Source organism: Hippichthys cyanospilos, chromosome 10 (assembly GCF_059441005.1).
Source record: "Hippichthys cyanospilos isolate Australia breed blue-spotted pipefish chromosome 10, RoL_Hcya_1.0, whole genome shotgun sequence".
In the NCBI taxonomy this organism is placed as follows: Eukaryota; Metazoa; Chordata; class Actinopteri; order Syngnathiformes; family Syngnathidae; genus Hippichthys; species Hippichthys cyanospilos.
Genome location: NC_142378.1, coordinates 5,632,923 through 5,648,625, shown reverse-complemented (window position 1 = coordinate 5,648,625; position 15,703 = coordinate 5,632,923). Strand labels below are relative to the sequence as shown.

The window sequence follows — 15,703 nt, the reverse complement described above, 5'->3', positions numbered from 1 at the left end:
TTTTGCATGGACTTCAATTGCTTTCAAATGTGCATCTGAATCCAATTCTGGATAGAAATAGACAAGAAAGCCAAAAAAGTCCAAATTTTTGCACGCAAATAAAAGCGAAAAAGTTTGGCAAAATATGGTTTTAATCTTGAGGAGCCACAAGATGGCGCAGAATCAACACTTTTAATGATTGCCCAGTTTGAGCAGAGGTCAAAATTTCGTTGCCTTGCGCAGGTGTAGAGCTGCAACCGACCTGCTGACCGGACTCATGTAGTTCCCCGGGAAGACTCCAATCTTGCCGGTGTGCATGGAGGTGCCCTTGAACCAGCCGTCCTGACAGCGCTCAAGCACCAGGAACATTTCACCCTTCCTCAGTTCCAGCTCGTCTTCCTTGCAGGGGGCGTAGGGGAACATGGCCACGTAGCTGCGCCCGCAAAACAAACACATCAAATCAAGAAGTTAGCTTTTCCGCGCAACGCGGACCCTACGGGAGCAAGATGGAATTTGCGGGTCAGCTCTCAATTGGGCCGGTGAAAAGTCACAGCTGGGATGTTGTGCGCATGAAATCCCAGAGAGACATGGGACGTGTGTGCAAAAAGAGGATGCAGATGGCGGCGGGAGAGCGGGCTGGAGAGGGGTGAGGTCTAATTCTAAACAGATACTGTATGAGTGTGCTCCCTTGCAGGAGGTTTAAAGTCAAGGCTGACTCACAGAACCTCAAATGGGAGCCAGGAGGGAACCTGCTGGTATTAAGCAAGTCGTAGTGATAATTTCAGTCGGGGTTTTTTTAAAAATGCAACACAATGGAGTAGTTGTTAGAATAATTGTCTATAGGTTATTCCATATTTGTCTGTTTTTTTTGCAATATGTATATTGGACATTCGGGGCACCAACTCACACAGTGGGTCTTTGTCTGCCGCCCTGGTCGCCCAAGCTAGGGACGGGTCTTTGGCCCGCCGCTGACGAGTACCCGGCGCCTCCGGCGGACGCCTGCGGCGGAGGAGGCGGCGGTGGCGGGAGAGCGTCCTGTAGGAATGAAAGGAAAGAAAAGGAGGGTGGTTATTGTTGTGACTGCGTGACATATCCGCCATGGTTCTGTCGATACTGGCCGGTAATTAAAAACTAGTAATTTACGAGCGACTCTGTGTTATACGGGTAAACAGGTTTGCTTGTATTGCAAAGAAGCAATTATTTGACTGACTTGATATGCAGCTTAAGGTACTGGTGCAAAGCTAAGCTTTAGGCATTGTGAAATTTTGCCCAAAGGCCTAGATGTTTTTGATGTGCAATATCAAAGGAAAAGCGTCACAGCACCAAAAACCTACTAGGCTTCTAAAATATTGCATAACGTCGACTCTCAATATGTCATCGTTTCAAAATACTTGCAAAAAGGGAAGTCGAGAGGTACACCCTGCACATGTCAAATTTGGCCCATGTCGGGCTCATTTACTGCCATTAAAAAATTGGAAATATTGTAAATTTTGAACATAATGAAAACCTTATGTTTTGTCATGTATTTCCCACGATTTTTGCATTAATCCTTTCAACGGCAACTCACTAACAGGGTGCAATAGAAAATCTCTTGTTGAGACCCCAAAATCACCAAAGGGCACTAGCAGACAGCTTATGACATTTGCAAGCCTTTCAATGACTTAATTGAGTGGCTTAGCCCGACTCCCATAATGTAAAGTTCTTGCTATGCATTGTGGGACTTGTTGTTGACAAAAGCTTTTGATCCAAGAACTAACTGTTGCAGGAAAACTTTCCTTTTGCTGCCCGGATGTGTTTTATTTCATGCAATGCATAACATTATATATGCTTATTCCCGTCTGCGAAATTTGCAGCATTGAATAGCTGTTAACGTGATAATAAGGCCAGGTTAGTGAATAATCACTGGACACCCAGGGGTTAAAAGCTACAATGGAGTCGACTTTAAAAAATGACAAATGAAATGAATTTGATTTATTCTTCAGTCCTTGGCCCAACACGGCTACGTTTTTGAGAGTGCCTTCGATGAGTAAGTCCCCGACGGTGGGTAATTATTTATTATTTTCTGTGGGATTTAACTGCCTGGGTTGCTTTCAGCATGCGACATAAGCAGAGTGTGAAGAATATCAATCTGGACAATCGGCGGGAAAAAAAACCTTTGTTTGAAAGTGACAAAGCAAGTCCAGCTGACCGCCACCATTTTGTACTTTTTTTGCATGTTTGTTTGTTGCTAGGAGACGGCGCAGCTGTGCAAGCGGCAGAGCTGCCATCCCAGAAGTTAACGCGGACCATATGAAATGACAAATCGCAACCGGGATCAAGTCGGATTCATCTTGGCGCTCGTAACGATGGCAAAATCCCCTTTTTACCCTTTTCAGCGCTATAATTGTATCCACATGCGCGTGGCTGTCTACTTGACGCAGCTCAACGCTGAGGTCACCAACAACCTGTTAAGAAGTCAACGAGGCGAGCGATAGAAAGTCCGCGACGCGGAGTCGCGGGCCCCCCGGCCCCCCCGAGCGTTACGCGCACGAGGGTCCGAGCGCTTTACGGTCGACTGGCGACGCTGGAGCTGAGATAATTAGGCCGCCTGCGGGCTAGAGGAATCGTCTGTACAAAAACATCACGTAGGGTTCCCAAGTGAAGCGGAGAGCTCCACCTTTTGTGTGCGCATTCCTGCCCATTCACTAACTCGGCATGCCAGCGTGTACGCACGCACGCACGCACAGGAAGTTTGTGTGCGCTTTTGTGTAGGCTGAGACCTAAGGTTTATTTGCCACTTTCTTCTCGGCTTAAACCTGTAGATGGGCCGGTGGAAGAATCTAAAAGAGGGATTAGTAACTGGTAGTCAAAAAGTGGAGTTTTTAAGTTGTCGTAACAGTGTTGATCACTAGAAGGCAGACAATGCTCGCCGGTGTTTCAAACTCCAGGACTGCAGTTGTTTATCAGAGAAGAAGCGAGTGTGTATAAGGAACAACAACAACAAAAAAATCAGGTGAAATTCAGGTCAGGAAATGACAAATGGATCCTAATAAATGGCAATTTTAACTTGTTAGTGGTATTAGTCATTTTTTTACGTCCATTTTCCCCCCCAAAAAACAATGTGTATGGGTATGTATGAAGCCAGAACACGGAGCAGTTGTCCCATGTCTTCCTATTCAGAGAATATTTGTCTGTTTACTGAAGCGGCTTGGACTGGCTGTTGGGGTTGCGCAACATTCTTGTGAGGGTGTGAATGAGATCGTTTATGTTGTCACTACAATGAGGGAGAATTTACCTCTGACTTACTTGGACTAATTCAACCGGGTCGCGAGCAGGTGCTCAAACCATTACTGATGGACTTATGAAACTTTTTGAAGATGTGTTTTTTTTGTTGTTGTTTTTTTCTAAATCCCACTTTATCACTTCATCACGCTCAAATACAACTAGTCTCATGAAAAAGAAATGCAACCCACAGCACTCCAGAGATTTTTTTTTTTCTTAAATCTACAAGCACTTCAAAAGCGTGGCACTGACTTTTAAATAGTTGTGAAACAATTGACCATAGTCCTTCCCCATGCCTTGACGGAGGTCTGCACCTACCAGCGGAATGGGATTGTAGCTGGTCTCTGAAGGGAAGGTAAAGACCGTCGCCGTGGTAACGGGACTGCTCGGGGGCGGTGTCACGATCAGTCCGGTTGTGCAAATGTGTACCTTTCAAACAGAGTAGAAATGGCTCACATCAAACATGATAAATTCCACGCAGGCATGACAAATTCAAATGATTTGGATTCAGCATATAAAAAAAGAATTCAAGAAAATTGAGGTGGGCAAGAATTTGTACGCGAGGGTCACATTTTTCTTTTTTAAATATCAATATACCTATATTTTTTTTGTACCTTAACCAATTCCAGCTTTTGATAATGTATGATTATTAGACGGTACAGGCTCCAAATGCCGCCCCCAGGATATACTTTGACCTCTTCAGATCCAGCATAGAGTGTAATGAGAGAAGACACAGTTTCACCGGGGTGTCACATTGTGTGATCTCGCCTCTCGCCGAGGTGGCGACCGCAACTCTTCCGATTGGTCGGCCGCAATCAGGTGACATGCGCGACGCCCGATTGGCCCACTGTACGCGTGGTAACAAGGCCCCAGTGTCTCCCTGCGGCCTTTCCTCACGCATGACCGCACAGGGTCGGGACGCCTCCTAAGGTGAACCTTTCGAAAATGTCTCCGCAAGTCATTTTCCTGCCAGACCCGACGTGATTTTTGCTTTATGGCGTCGAGCGCGGCACCTTGAAGAAAATGATTTGATGGCAAGGCAGGCGTGTCGGCTTGCAAAATAGTCCCCCCGGGCGACGGTAGCCGACCTTTGTTGTCTTTTGTCTGCCTGCTGGAAAGATCAGTAAGGTGGTGGTGGGAGGAGGGTGGTGTGTGTGTGTGTGTAAACACATATTTCCCAAAGGCCAAAAATATGTTTTTATGTGTGTTTTGCCTGTTGCTTCACACACAGCAGTTGCTGACTGCCAACTATATTTTCATAACCATAATATTCTTAAGTCATTGTTTTGACTTTTGTTCAAGGTGACCTGTTGCTTGCAGAAATGTAGGGCTCAAGTCACATGACTTGATTTGAATGATACCGTCATTGTGAATTTTAAGACTAAGGAATTGCTTGAATAAAACTGACAAAATAATTGACTTTTGATTTAGTTGGCTGTTAGCAGCAGGTGCCTGTTGAAGCTAACAGCAGCTCGTGTTGGCTGAGGTTGTTATGGCATTCATTTAAAAAAAAAAAAAAAGAAGCAAGCAGACTGAACCACTGTCCAATTCTATCCTTGTTCACACAGAGGAATGTGACTAAAACAGAGAAGATTATGTAAAAGTTAGGCCGTCTACATCTGATTCAACTGTGAGTGCACCGGTTAGAGAACAGGAAAAGGTATTCCATTTGACTTGTTTATTAATTGCTGTCGTTTGGCATACACACACAGTCATAAATTTGGTGAATGGGTCTTTGTCTCTGGCTGGCAACCAGGTTGAGGGTCTCTCCCGCCTACTGTTCCAAATCTGCTGGGGTAGACGCCAGCAAGCCTTCAACCCTAGGAAATGGATAGCTGGATGTTTTATGAATGGCATAGGTTAATTGCACTGTTGCCATTAAGACTTGTTCTCTCTCTCACTATATGCCACAGAGACAAATAGATTAACGATTTCCCACTATCGTTTATTTGTTAAATGCAAGTGGTTAATATTCCATTTGGATGTTCATCAAGGACGATCTGCAAGAAATAGCTGGTTTCAAACCAAATGTATGACTTGCTGTTCGATTTCTGGCATGGATCCTTTAGGATCACGCGGCCCGTTATGATGGACACGTGTACTGAATTGTGACAACTGATGACACCTAATTTTGTTTAATCCTTATCTTACTGAGTTTTGGGGATTGTGTTTCTCTGGGTGTAACTCACAGAGCGATTAGCGCATTCCTGCGCTCCTCTCTATTATTTTAGCGTTCTTTAAACACCTTAAGTGAGGCCGGCCGCCCATTTGGGTCTATTGGCAGCGCAGGCGGCCTCAAACAAATTGGCACGTCTGCGAGCGTGTCTAACCACGTCCAAAACCTCCGGCAGCTGCCGACCATAAAGCAGCTGCTGTCATGTCTGGAGCGCTCCACAGGGACCCGGAGGCCTGAAGACGTTTTTCACAGGCGAGTGGAGTCATGCAGCCACGCGTTGCTTGAATCCTCTCATGGAGCATTCGGCGCATTATGTCATAGCTCTGTCTTATGTTTTTGCATGGATTCTTCACGAAATACTGAGACAAATGACATGAAAACATTGTTGGGGGATGTGGCGGGGGCAGATAAAATGGCCTGTTGATTTTTTTTTGTTTGTTTTCCTTAGTGACCAGGCCTAAGAAATGTATTTGTTTGCTGCTTTGGCCAGGACGTTTGTCAAGATTTTCTAGTTTTTCAAATAATTCCTGTAATTCTCCAAATAGAAGACACACAGCAATACACACTCCTCTACCGGCTGCCCGTAGCTATAACAGACATGGCGACCTTCGGAGGAGTGCCACCCCCCCATGTAATATCATTTCATGATAACCAGACCTACAATTAGCTTTGAAGCATACTGTTGGTCATTAAGAATACATTTTTTTGCTAGTTTTTGATATTTATAATAACTTAATGTATTTGTTTTTAATGAAAATCGATTTAAATCTTACACAGTGTCACTTGAAAGATGATGTCATTGTTTTTAGTGGTATCGGAACTTGGTATTGGTGACTACCTACTGTATAAGTTGCACTAATATCGGCCTGGAAAAAGATTCCTATCGAACATCGCCGATTGAAATCAAAGTAGTAGTTTAAACAGGTGTGTTTATTCCAGAGTCCTCTCGGGACGTTACCTGTGAAGGCGCGCTGCAGGACAGCCCCCCGCTGATCTCACCGATGCGGGCGGCGGCGGTGGGGTTGCTGGAGCTGATGAGCACCGGGCCGCTGATCTCCATGGAGTGGCGTTGTGGGGGCGGAGCCAGCATGGGCTTGTGGGACATAGTGAGGGAGGTGAAGGAATGTCGTTTCTTGCTATTCTTTTTGTCCCGATGGCCACCGTTGCTCTGGGGCCCCGAGGAGGCCCCCTCGCCCGACTCGCCGTTGGGGTCGGAGGGCTTGTCCGACTCGATGAGCTGCCGGGCCGCAGAGTTGAACTAGGGCGGAGAAGAAAATGGAAAGGGTGGGTTAAGCACACACATAAATTTCTTGGAGGAATACAGATAGGGTTAGCTGAACAAAGTCTCTGAACAATGAACCAATTGTCAAAATAGTTGTCATATAATTTGATAAGTGATTAGTTGTCGATTAATCGATGCACTGCCAGCATAACATTATGTCTACATTTTCCCCTCTGCGAAATCTGCAGCATTGAATAGATGTTAATGTTTTTTTTTCCTGACAAAATGTATAAACATTTAAAAAGCTGGCTTCAGCTGGCTTTACCATGACCCCTGAATGTTAATCGGTCAATTGTTGAAGCTGTTTGGTGTGGAAGAATCCCATCAAGCGGCTTTCCCAAAGCCCACGGGGGGATATTTTATTAACGAGTCAGCTATGAAACTGTCGACTTTGTGACCCGTTTCAGGTGCTGTGATGTGCAGAGGCACTATAATCAGCGGCTCTTCCCAGCGCTGGTTGCCCCCGAGCGGGTCCATCCACGCTACATAAAAGCTAAGAATTTGACTATGGCCGCTTCGACGTCTACACTGCGCAGTAAATCAAGATAAGCAGAGTGATAGCAAAATGTCAACTGCAGTACTTGAAATTCATGTCAGGTTAGGATGAGCTTGAACAGCCACTCCGAGTAAAACAAGAGGACCATTTGAAATTGACCTTTTAGATCCATGTATACAAATGGTTGTCTGGACTATGTTTGAACTTATACAACCAAGTAAATGAATCGTGAAGGCCAGGTTCTGAAAATTTGTTCCTACAGCAAGCTCTTCAGATTTTTGTTTATTGACCCGCGAGCTAGCCGGGGGGGACACAGTGCTATATAAAATATCCAACAGACAGCAAAAACGGCACAAGTGACTATCAGATGTCGACTTCGTGGTAGGCGCTGATAGAATCAGTGACGGTGGGAAATTGCAGGGTCTACTTCACTTTTCCAAATTTTGTGTCATTGTGATACACTCATTCAATCCCAAAGACACATTTCGAAACCTTTGCAAGGTCGACATTCAAACCCATGTCTGTTCTTCATCTTTTTTTTAAATACTAAGATGAAGTAATTTATGAAAATAGCTTTCACTGAATGAGATAAAAAGAAGTGGGACATGCCAAAAAGCTGGCTTTAATCATGTGAAATGCCTAAGAACTCAATTAAAGCCACAAAAGCCGCAAAGAACAGAGTAGAATGAAGACTTTTTAAATCATTTGCGTGCTGCTATTTTTGGAGCTTGCCACCTTAAACTGTCAAAAAAAAAAAAAAGTCTAAAAATAAGTTGTTTGAAGAGGAAGCCACCTACGCGGTGACCTGAATCTCACCGCACTCGTTGCATGCTAATTTTACCGTAGCCTGTTTTTCTTACCTCCACGTATGAGATGGGGAAAATTCCAATTTTATCTCCCAGCATTCCCTCCGCCCAGTTCTCGTCCACCCGACGGATGACCGTGAGAATGTCATCCTGAAATTGAAAAGAATGTTTGTTGTATTTTGTCCTATCAGATTATGGCCTCTATGTGTTGCCATGTCAATCTAATCTGCCCAGAGCCTTCAGAATAAGCAGCGCTGGCACATGTAATATGAGCAATGAGACTGTCTTTAACCAATCAAATTTCAAATTTTACAACCACACAAGGGTAAGATTGCGGTGTCCAGATTCTGATACTGATATTGAATATCAGCCCGATATAAAAAAAAATGCATCATATTTCTCACACTGTTGCTGATCAATATTCTTTGTTTGAATAGTACTTGATCAGGTCACCACAAAGATATCATTCTAAATAACCAAATAAAAGCATGTATCATTCCTGCTGAGATCAGATCAGATCAATATCTGTATTGGACAGTATCCTAGGCTGCAGTATTGTATCGGAAGTGGAAAAATGTACACAGGACAAACTACCCTAGATGATATCAACTTTTTTTTCCTCCTCTGCTTGGTTGGTCAGGCACATTTTGTTTTGTTTGATCCAGCACAGTTTCATACTTTTATATTGTATTTTCGTTTCATACTGATGGCTTCCATTGGAGCGATGCCGGAGTAGAATTAAGTCGGCTAAGTCCCTAGGTAGCAAATGCAAAGGCCGCTACTTCAAGAATGCCACAAGACGCCACTAAATGCTGATCTAAATTGCTGTCTCCACATAATGCACCTCGTCTGGCTATATATACAATATTCTTGTCGGGCCTCACCTAATTACAGCCGTTCATCAAAACAGCAGACAAAATGTAATTATCATGCATTTCTTTAGGGTGCTTTCAGCGAGTAGAAAGACACACACGCTCTTCTGGTACCTTGGCAAAGGGCAGGCAGTCTTTGTCAGCCTCCTTGTCCTTGAGCTCAAAGTCGTAGAGGGCCTTGCACTGGGGCGGCGGCTGCGGCAGCGGCTTGAGGACTTGCACGAAGTTGGTAGGGAAGAAGCCGTGCACGCCGCCCAGCTCGCCATGGAACCAGTTCTCGTCCACCTGCCGCCGCAAGATGATGATGTCGCCTTTGCTGAACTTGAGGTCGCCCTGCTCCTTGCCGTCGTAGTTATAGAGCGCTTTGGCGCACGGCAGCTGGGGGATGCCCTGAAATCACAAGGTAGTACGAGGATAAATACATGGTAGAACAGAATTTCAATTTGTGGATTCAAATGACATGGCGTGAAGTTGTTCCAGCTATTTTCCGCCTTTGGTACTAACAAAGTTTTGTTGAAATCAGCTTATTTTTTTCAAGATTTCATGCTTTTTTTTACGTGAAAATGGCTGTTGCAATGAAGATCATACATGATGGCTGCACCATCATGCCCCATACACACACACACACACACACACACACAAAATCTCTTGGAGCCCCTGTAGCAAAACCTTGGTGTAAAAGACCTCAACTCACTTTAACATGCTAAGCAGTTCTTTGCTTCAAAGATGTGACAAAATGGGGGCCAAAAAAATACTTTATTTGGTACGGCCTAAGTCATGAGTGAGTTTTTCCAACAAATACAGTAAGAAAAAAAAGTATCAACAACAACAACCAAAATCTCTGAGACGTAAGCAAGTGAGAACAAGGTTTAAAAGTTCAACTTTGAAAAACCAGACGCAAACCCAAGAACATGACAAGACAAACGCAGGCAAAAGACGAAAATACTAAAACAGAATATTTTCCGCTGATCTTGGCTTTGTATGCAGAGTATGAAAAATTCATTGCCGAAACACATTTTTGGAATGTAGCACAGAGCTTTTCAGACTAAAGCGAAGGTCCAAGGAACCATATTGAAAAACAAAAGAGCGAGAAGTGACGCCCCAAAGTCTGTCCAGGACTTAAACATTTGAGTCCGTCTAAGACTTTGAGGAGCCCTCCCTCCCTCCCCCTAAGGAGTTTTTGTATCTTGGCCCCCAAAGCTTTGAAAGGTCCATTCAGGGGATGACAATTCAAGAAAAAAGGGCCAAGCCAGTAGGGGGGTGGCAGGCCGGAGAAGCGTCAATGTTCTCCATTCAGCATCGGGGGTGTCTATAAGGGACGCTTCGGCTGCGAGCGAGCCCCCCCCAACAACAACAAGCATTTATCCGGCTGATTGCTGGACATCCTCGCCAGTGATGTGAATCTCAAACACTTTGTAAGTGAATCGTCGTGGAGCCAAGGGGTAAACAGAGCTTGAGAGGAGGCTGGCCGGAGCCTAATGAAGCGTCGGGAGGCGCCGGGGGAGAATGAAAGTACAGAACGGCCGAGCGGTGATGGTGAGCTGCTCTGACGTCGCCCCGCTGCACACAATCACACACACCGAAGCACAGAACCAATGAGGCCCCGCCGATTGCCCGGCCGAGGCCGCGAACAGGAGAAGAGTAGTGGAACTGGGCCTCTTTTCAAGGGGGTGGGGTGGGGTCTCGGGACTGTGATGGAAATGCAAATGATGAAGTGGGAGCAAACGACACAAAGCCGATGGGATCTGAGGACAAGGTAAATAAGAAATAACCATGAGAGCTCTAAGAGGGTCAAAGATTTAACGACTCTGTGGTTACATAATGGCTCCTGCACCGCAATTGTGTCCGCTCTATTGGCTACAATGGCCACATGAGACGCCATTTCCCACTCCCGTTTCGACTATTTTTTTTTCTTCTTTTGGAGGGGAGGCATGTCTCTGACCAAACCTGTGGAGTTCTGTGGAGTTCGGAAGATGGAAAAACCCATCATGCAAAAAGGGAAGGCGCAACTCAATATTTTCTTCCATTTTCAGTTCTTGAAGGTGTCATGTAGGTGTCAGAATCATTTTTGCCAATGTAGCACAGGTTGCAAAGAACACAGACTTCTTTCAATGTGTAAAATTTCAATGTTTTTCCTTTTCTACTCCCCTTCCCAGGTGATGTCATGTGTTCCAGTCGCAGTACAGGGACACTAGCTGTTGACACGTTTCAGATGGTTGGCCCACTGTCTCTCAGGGACAGGATGTAAAACCGCAGCACTTTTAAGGCTGCTTGGAGGTCCAAGTGCCAAAGTCTGATTCAATGCTATTTTTGACTTTCTACTTCCAAGTATATTTCAAGTGATTTTTTTCTTTTTGTCATTTGTATTGTATGAACAACATTCAGCCTTCTAAACCTCTTACCTAGATTTCTTTTGTAATAAATAGGAATTTGAAGTGTAAATTCTGCTTATTATCATGTTTGGTCAGCTGTAGGCTTCACTCTAATTCGACTTCTGGGCGACACTAATACGAGGCCAAACCCGGCTCTCCGTGATCCCGACTAGAGCCAAGGGGTGGAATTGGGAAGGGATAATAGTGCAGTTACTATAATTTAGGTAAATATGTGTACTGCAGTAGTTCGACGTCGGAGGAGTGCATGTGCATTTGCGGGTAACTCGTCTGTTTGACAAGCGGAGAACGTTCACAGCACGTCTCTCTGCAATATAGCTATTTTTTTTCATGAGGTCTTTTTTTTCCATGAAAAAAAAAATCTGAGATGCACTGAGGTGAGGCGCAAAGTAGCGAGGGATCACTGTATCTAAGTGATGCAAATAGAATTGTAAAATCAACGCAGTGGGACTCTGAATCCAATGTATCCCTCGTGAACCACTATGTTACAGAACAGATAGCAATAGCGCACAAGGGAACATGATTGACGTTGACACGCGTCGAAACAGACAGCGCGCATCACGGCGTGACATTATTGTTGCGCTTGTCGACGCAGGAAACGTTAGGCCTGGACTTCAAGTGCAACGGCATCCAGAAATAACCGCAATTTCCACAGAGTCAGCTGAAGACAGCGGGTTTTAAAAATACACTTTTGCTTTCCAGTCACCCGCGTGGAACGGGTGCAGACAGATATGCAATAATCAAAGGCTGGGCTTGTTCTGACGGAGACACTTTTTGAGCAGAGTCCGCACTCATCAGCTGCTGTGTACAATCAACCCTCTATCGCGGATAACGCAATTACAAGACTGTGCTGGAGGGATTTAGCAGCTCCCTAAGTAAATAGATGACCACCAAGCGATGTGTTGTACAGCCCACGCATCCGCCATATTTTTATTGCAACGTTTGCCCCGTCAGCAGTCAAAGTCAGGCCAAAGTAGACAGAAACATTTTCCCTCCCACACCCCCTGCCTCGCCTTTCAACGCCAGACATGTCTCGACTCCCACGTGGATACCTCCCAAAGCTCTGCAGGTGGCGCCCGTCGAGGATAAGACGAGCGCGAGCCCCGTCGTATCTGGCGAAGGCGAGGGCCAGGTGGTCATTTGTCAGGACATTTGTTGTTCATTAGCAGGTCATTTGCCGCCCAACAATCCCAGCCGCCCACCGCCGATGCCAGACAGGGAGGGAGGGAGATTCCGAGGGGCAAGGGGCCATCTTGACTCCATTAGCGCCGCATGAAATTGATTCCTAATGGCGTTTTTTTCTTTTTTTTTTTAATGACCATTGTACAGCGGGGTTTCTTTCAGCGCCTTGCCATTCTGCCTTGGCGTCCTGAGGGCTTCTTTGTGTAAAACGCAGGAACCGGGCCACGGAAGGAAGCACGCAGGCAAACAAAGGGAGGCGGTATCAGGTTTATTAAAATAGAAAGAAAATCCTGGGAAGAACATTTTGAGGTGTGATGACACAACCACGCCGGGTGCCAAAAAGCCAATGTAAAAATGGTAATGATACTAAAAATAGAGCATGTGACAACGCAACCAGATGAAAAGTCCTTGTCGCAGCAGGAGCTGACGGCACAATGTCTTTTGCCTTGCTGTGTACCTTTAGTTTCCATGGAAACAACTTTTGGGTCGGGAAGGGTATCTTTATGATTGCCAAGAGTCAAGACAGCCAGCAACGTCTTCCACCTGACATTGATCTTCAGTGAAGCCCTATGTAGTACACCGTTGTGTCATAACAAGCAGAGCAGCCCCGAGCTCCACTTGAATATCAGCGTAATAATTCGGAATGAGAAGTAGAGGCAAAGAAGGTCACCTATTAAGCAGTAATAACATTCAATCCCAAAGACGTGTTTATACGGCTTCACGCAGTCCAGACATTCAATCCTACGTACTTATGCACTAACGGCTTTTTTTTTCTCAAGTATTAAGGTAAAGAAGGATCCGAAAATAGCTGACATTGAATGAGTTAATATTCATTCTAACCCACAAAATGGGAGAAAAATGACTACAAACATTTTTTTTTTTTACATTTCTTGGAACTCGGACTAGGCAATAAAATGAATGAATGAGATTAATTTGTTATGGCTAAAAATTGATGATGAAAAAAATTTGCTAAATTATGAGAGTTTTGCAAAATGCTGGATTGGTGCTTTACAAGACGCGTTTATAATACTAACGCATTTATTGTGACATTTAAGGGGATCTTATTTAAACATTTTCAGCTGTAAAAAGTATATATTGCCCATATTTTGATACCTAAATGAGTTTTCACTTGTCAAAGTACCACAATTTCTTGTCTTCTATTATATAAATAATCAACACCTAACTCCCAAGAGACATTTGGCACTCTACGGTTGTTTCATTGTCTGAGAAAACACTGTTTTTCTGCAGCAGAAGCAAATAAGCCAAAAGCATAAAAAGCCGAGCTCAGCTTTGGTGCTGTGGGAATAATTCATCTACTTGGGGGGGGGCTTGTAATATCCCATTCAAGCTTGGCCGAGTACTTTGCCGTTCAACAACTCCCCCGCGCTTGTTTGTTGCCGCTCGCAATGCAACAAATGAGGCCAGTCGTCTAACTGCAGGCACGAAAGCGCCCGCTCGAAAAGACGCAGTCTGGAGGCCAGATGGATCGCACAACGAGAAGGGGAAGTTTTCGACAAGCGCCAGAATGGAAGCTCTTGCCCCGTCTCATGTTCGAGAGATAGGAAACGAGACGTGCGCAGTATTTCACTCTGCCAGTTGCAAAAGGCATGACCGTGCTAACCGCCCACTAACCTCTTGGGTTTTACTGCCAGGTCCTGACCTGAAGCTGAAGTTCAGGGAGGCTCCTGAGAACCTGGGAGCGGGTCGCTGATCAAAGCCATCCGTTCCTGGAGTCGACTACCTGGCCCCATAAGGTTGCCATGTGGAAAAGTAAGAATTACACAGAGATTTTGTCTCTATCAAGAGATAGGCCAAAGCCTTGTGTTCTATAAAAACATTCTTGTGGAGAGACATGGCCGCCCTCCCATGCCCCCCGAGTATACCTAGTAAGTTATAGATTAGCCTACAAAAGGAAAGTGTTTTAGCAGGGAGCTAAAATAGCTTCTCATGGGGGATCTTTTTTTTTTTTTTTCTTAATAACACAAAACGCAGACTGCCGCAGCATTTTGTCAAGCTCGAGTGGGAATATTTACCTGGGCCAGCCCCTAATGCGGGGGGGGGCAAAGGCTGTTCTGGGTGGCCCCCTGGATCAGCTACTCTGCTTGTCTGACTTCAGGTCGAAAGAACACAAGTCTTTTAGTGCGTGCCAGTTCATACAGCGGGCTTGAGCGAGCGCCTTGGCGGGGGCCCGCCGGTGTCTAGAGTACACACAGAAACGGATGAAGCTGGCGAGCTACAATGCTGCCGGCAAAGATGAGACTGCATGGCGTGCCATCCTAAAGCCGCCTCAGAATTTCGTTGTGGACACTGAGCAAGAAATATTCACGCTCAGCAGTTTTTCAATGTGCAATTAATCAAATGATGAGTACCGTATCTGTGAGTACAAGTCGAGTTTTTTTCATTTCATTTTCAACCCCCATATTAGGGGGTGTCGACTTTTAACTGTATAAGTCAAAACAGACCGATTTGTTCCACATATCTGTCATTTACAAGGCTTAAAATGATTATATTTACCTGTAATTTAATATAGTATGCATCGATTTTTGAGCCTTGCCTTATTGCTTTCTTTGTTGTCAAAACGAGACTGCCTGGATCATTTTTCCAGCGGACTTTGACGCATGAAGGAAAGGGAAAAACAGCTTAACTTGTCTCCTTCAGCCCTTGGATGTGTGCATTTCACATATCAAATGGTCTCGTTTCCTTTGAAACAATCTCTTGATTGGCAATCTTAAAAGCAAGCCTATCATATCCGATTATGGTATACGTTACACGCTTGTATACTCTTATCAAACAGAACCGACCTGTTGGACTTGGGTGAAAATGGGCAAGATGAGCCAGTACATTGTTGAGAGCTCTGATCTTACAAAGGGGCCATTATTTCAGGCTGCAATCAGATCAGATTTAATTTGGTGGATTAGTACCGAGAGAGGAGTTGCAAATAAGAAGTGAACTTGTATCCAAGCTACAGAGGCCTTTGGTCCACAAATGTCACAGTATCGGGCAGTCAATACCAGCTGAATACTAAGCGTTTCCTCACTTGCTGCGACACTGCGTGGCTGAAAGCGAGCACTGTCGACTCTTTTGTTCCTCCAACACATTCAGCGAGAGCCACCTGCCTCGCTCGGACCAACTTCCATTACCGTGGCGGAAGTCAAGGAAGTGGACTCAATAGGTTGGCTATTTTGCTTTCCGGGTATGGTCTGTTGCTGACAAACCTACCTGTAACTTTCAAATGGCCCGGTGTTTCTCTGAGTGAAGA

General features: G+C 45.0%; 1 protein-coding gene across 1 annotated transcript in view; it reads right to left on the bottom strand.

The window, feature by feature from the left end:
- sh3rf1 (SH3 domain containing ring finger 1) overlaps positions 1 to 15,703 on the bottom strand; it is a 32,366-nt gene that overhangs the window by 3,104 nt on the left and 13,559 nt on the right. Inside the window, exons 3-8 of the mRNA XM_088425365.1 lie at positions 8,987 to 9,262; positions 8,055 to 8,150; positions 6,375 to 6,674; positions 3,559 to 3,669; positions 887 to 1,014; positions 242 to 412 (exon numbers count right to left, since the gene is read on the bottom strand). Of these exons, the coding sequence (XP_088281491.1) occupies positions 242 to 412; positions 887 to 1,014; positions 3,559 to 3,669; positions 6,375 to 6,674; positions 8,055 to 8,150; positions 8,987 to 9,262 (1,082 nt within the window). The remainder of the gene's footprint in view (positions 1 to 241; positions 413 to 886; positions 1,015 to 3,558; positions 3,670 to 6,374; positions 6,675 to 8,054; positions 8,151 to 8,986; positions 9,263 to 15,703) is intronic.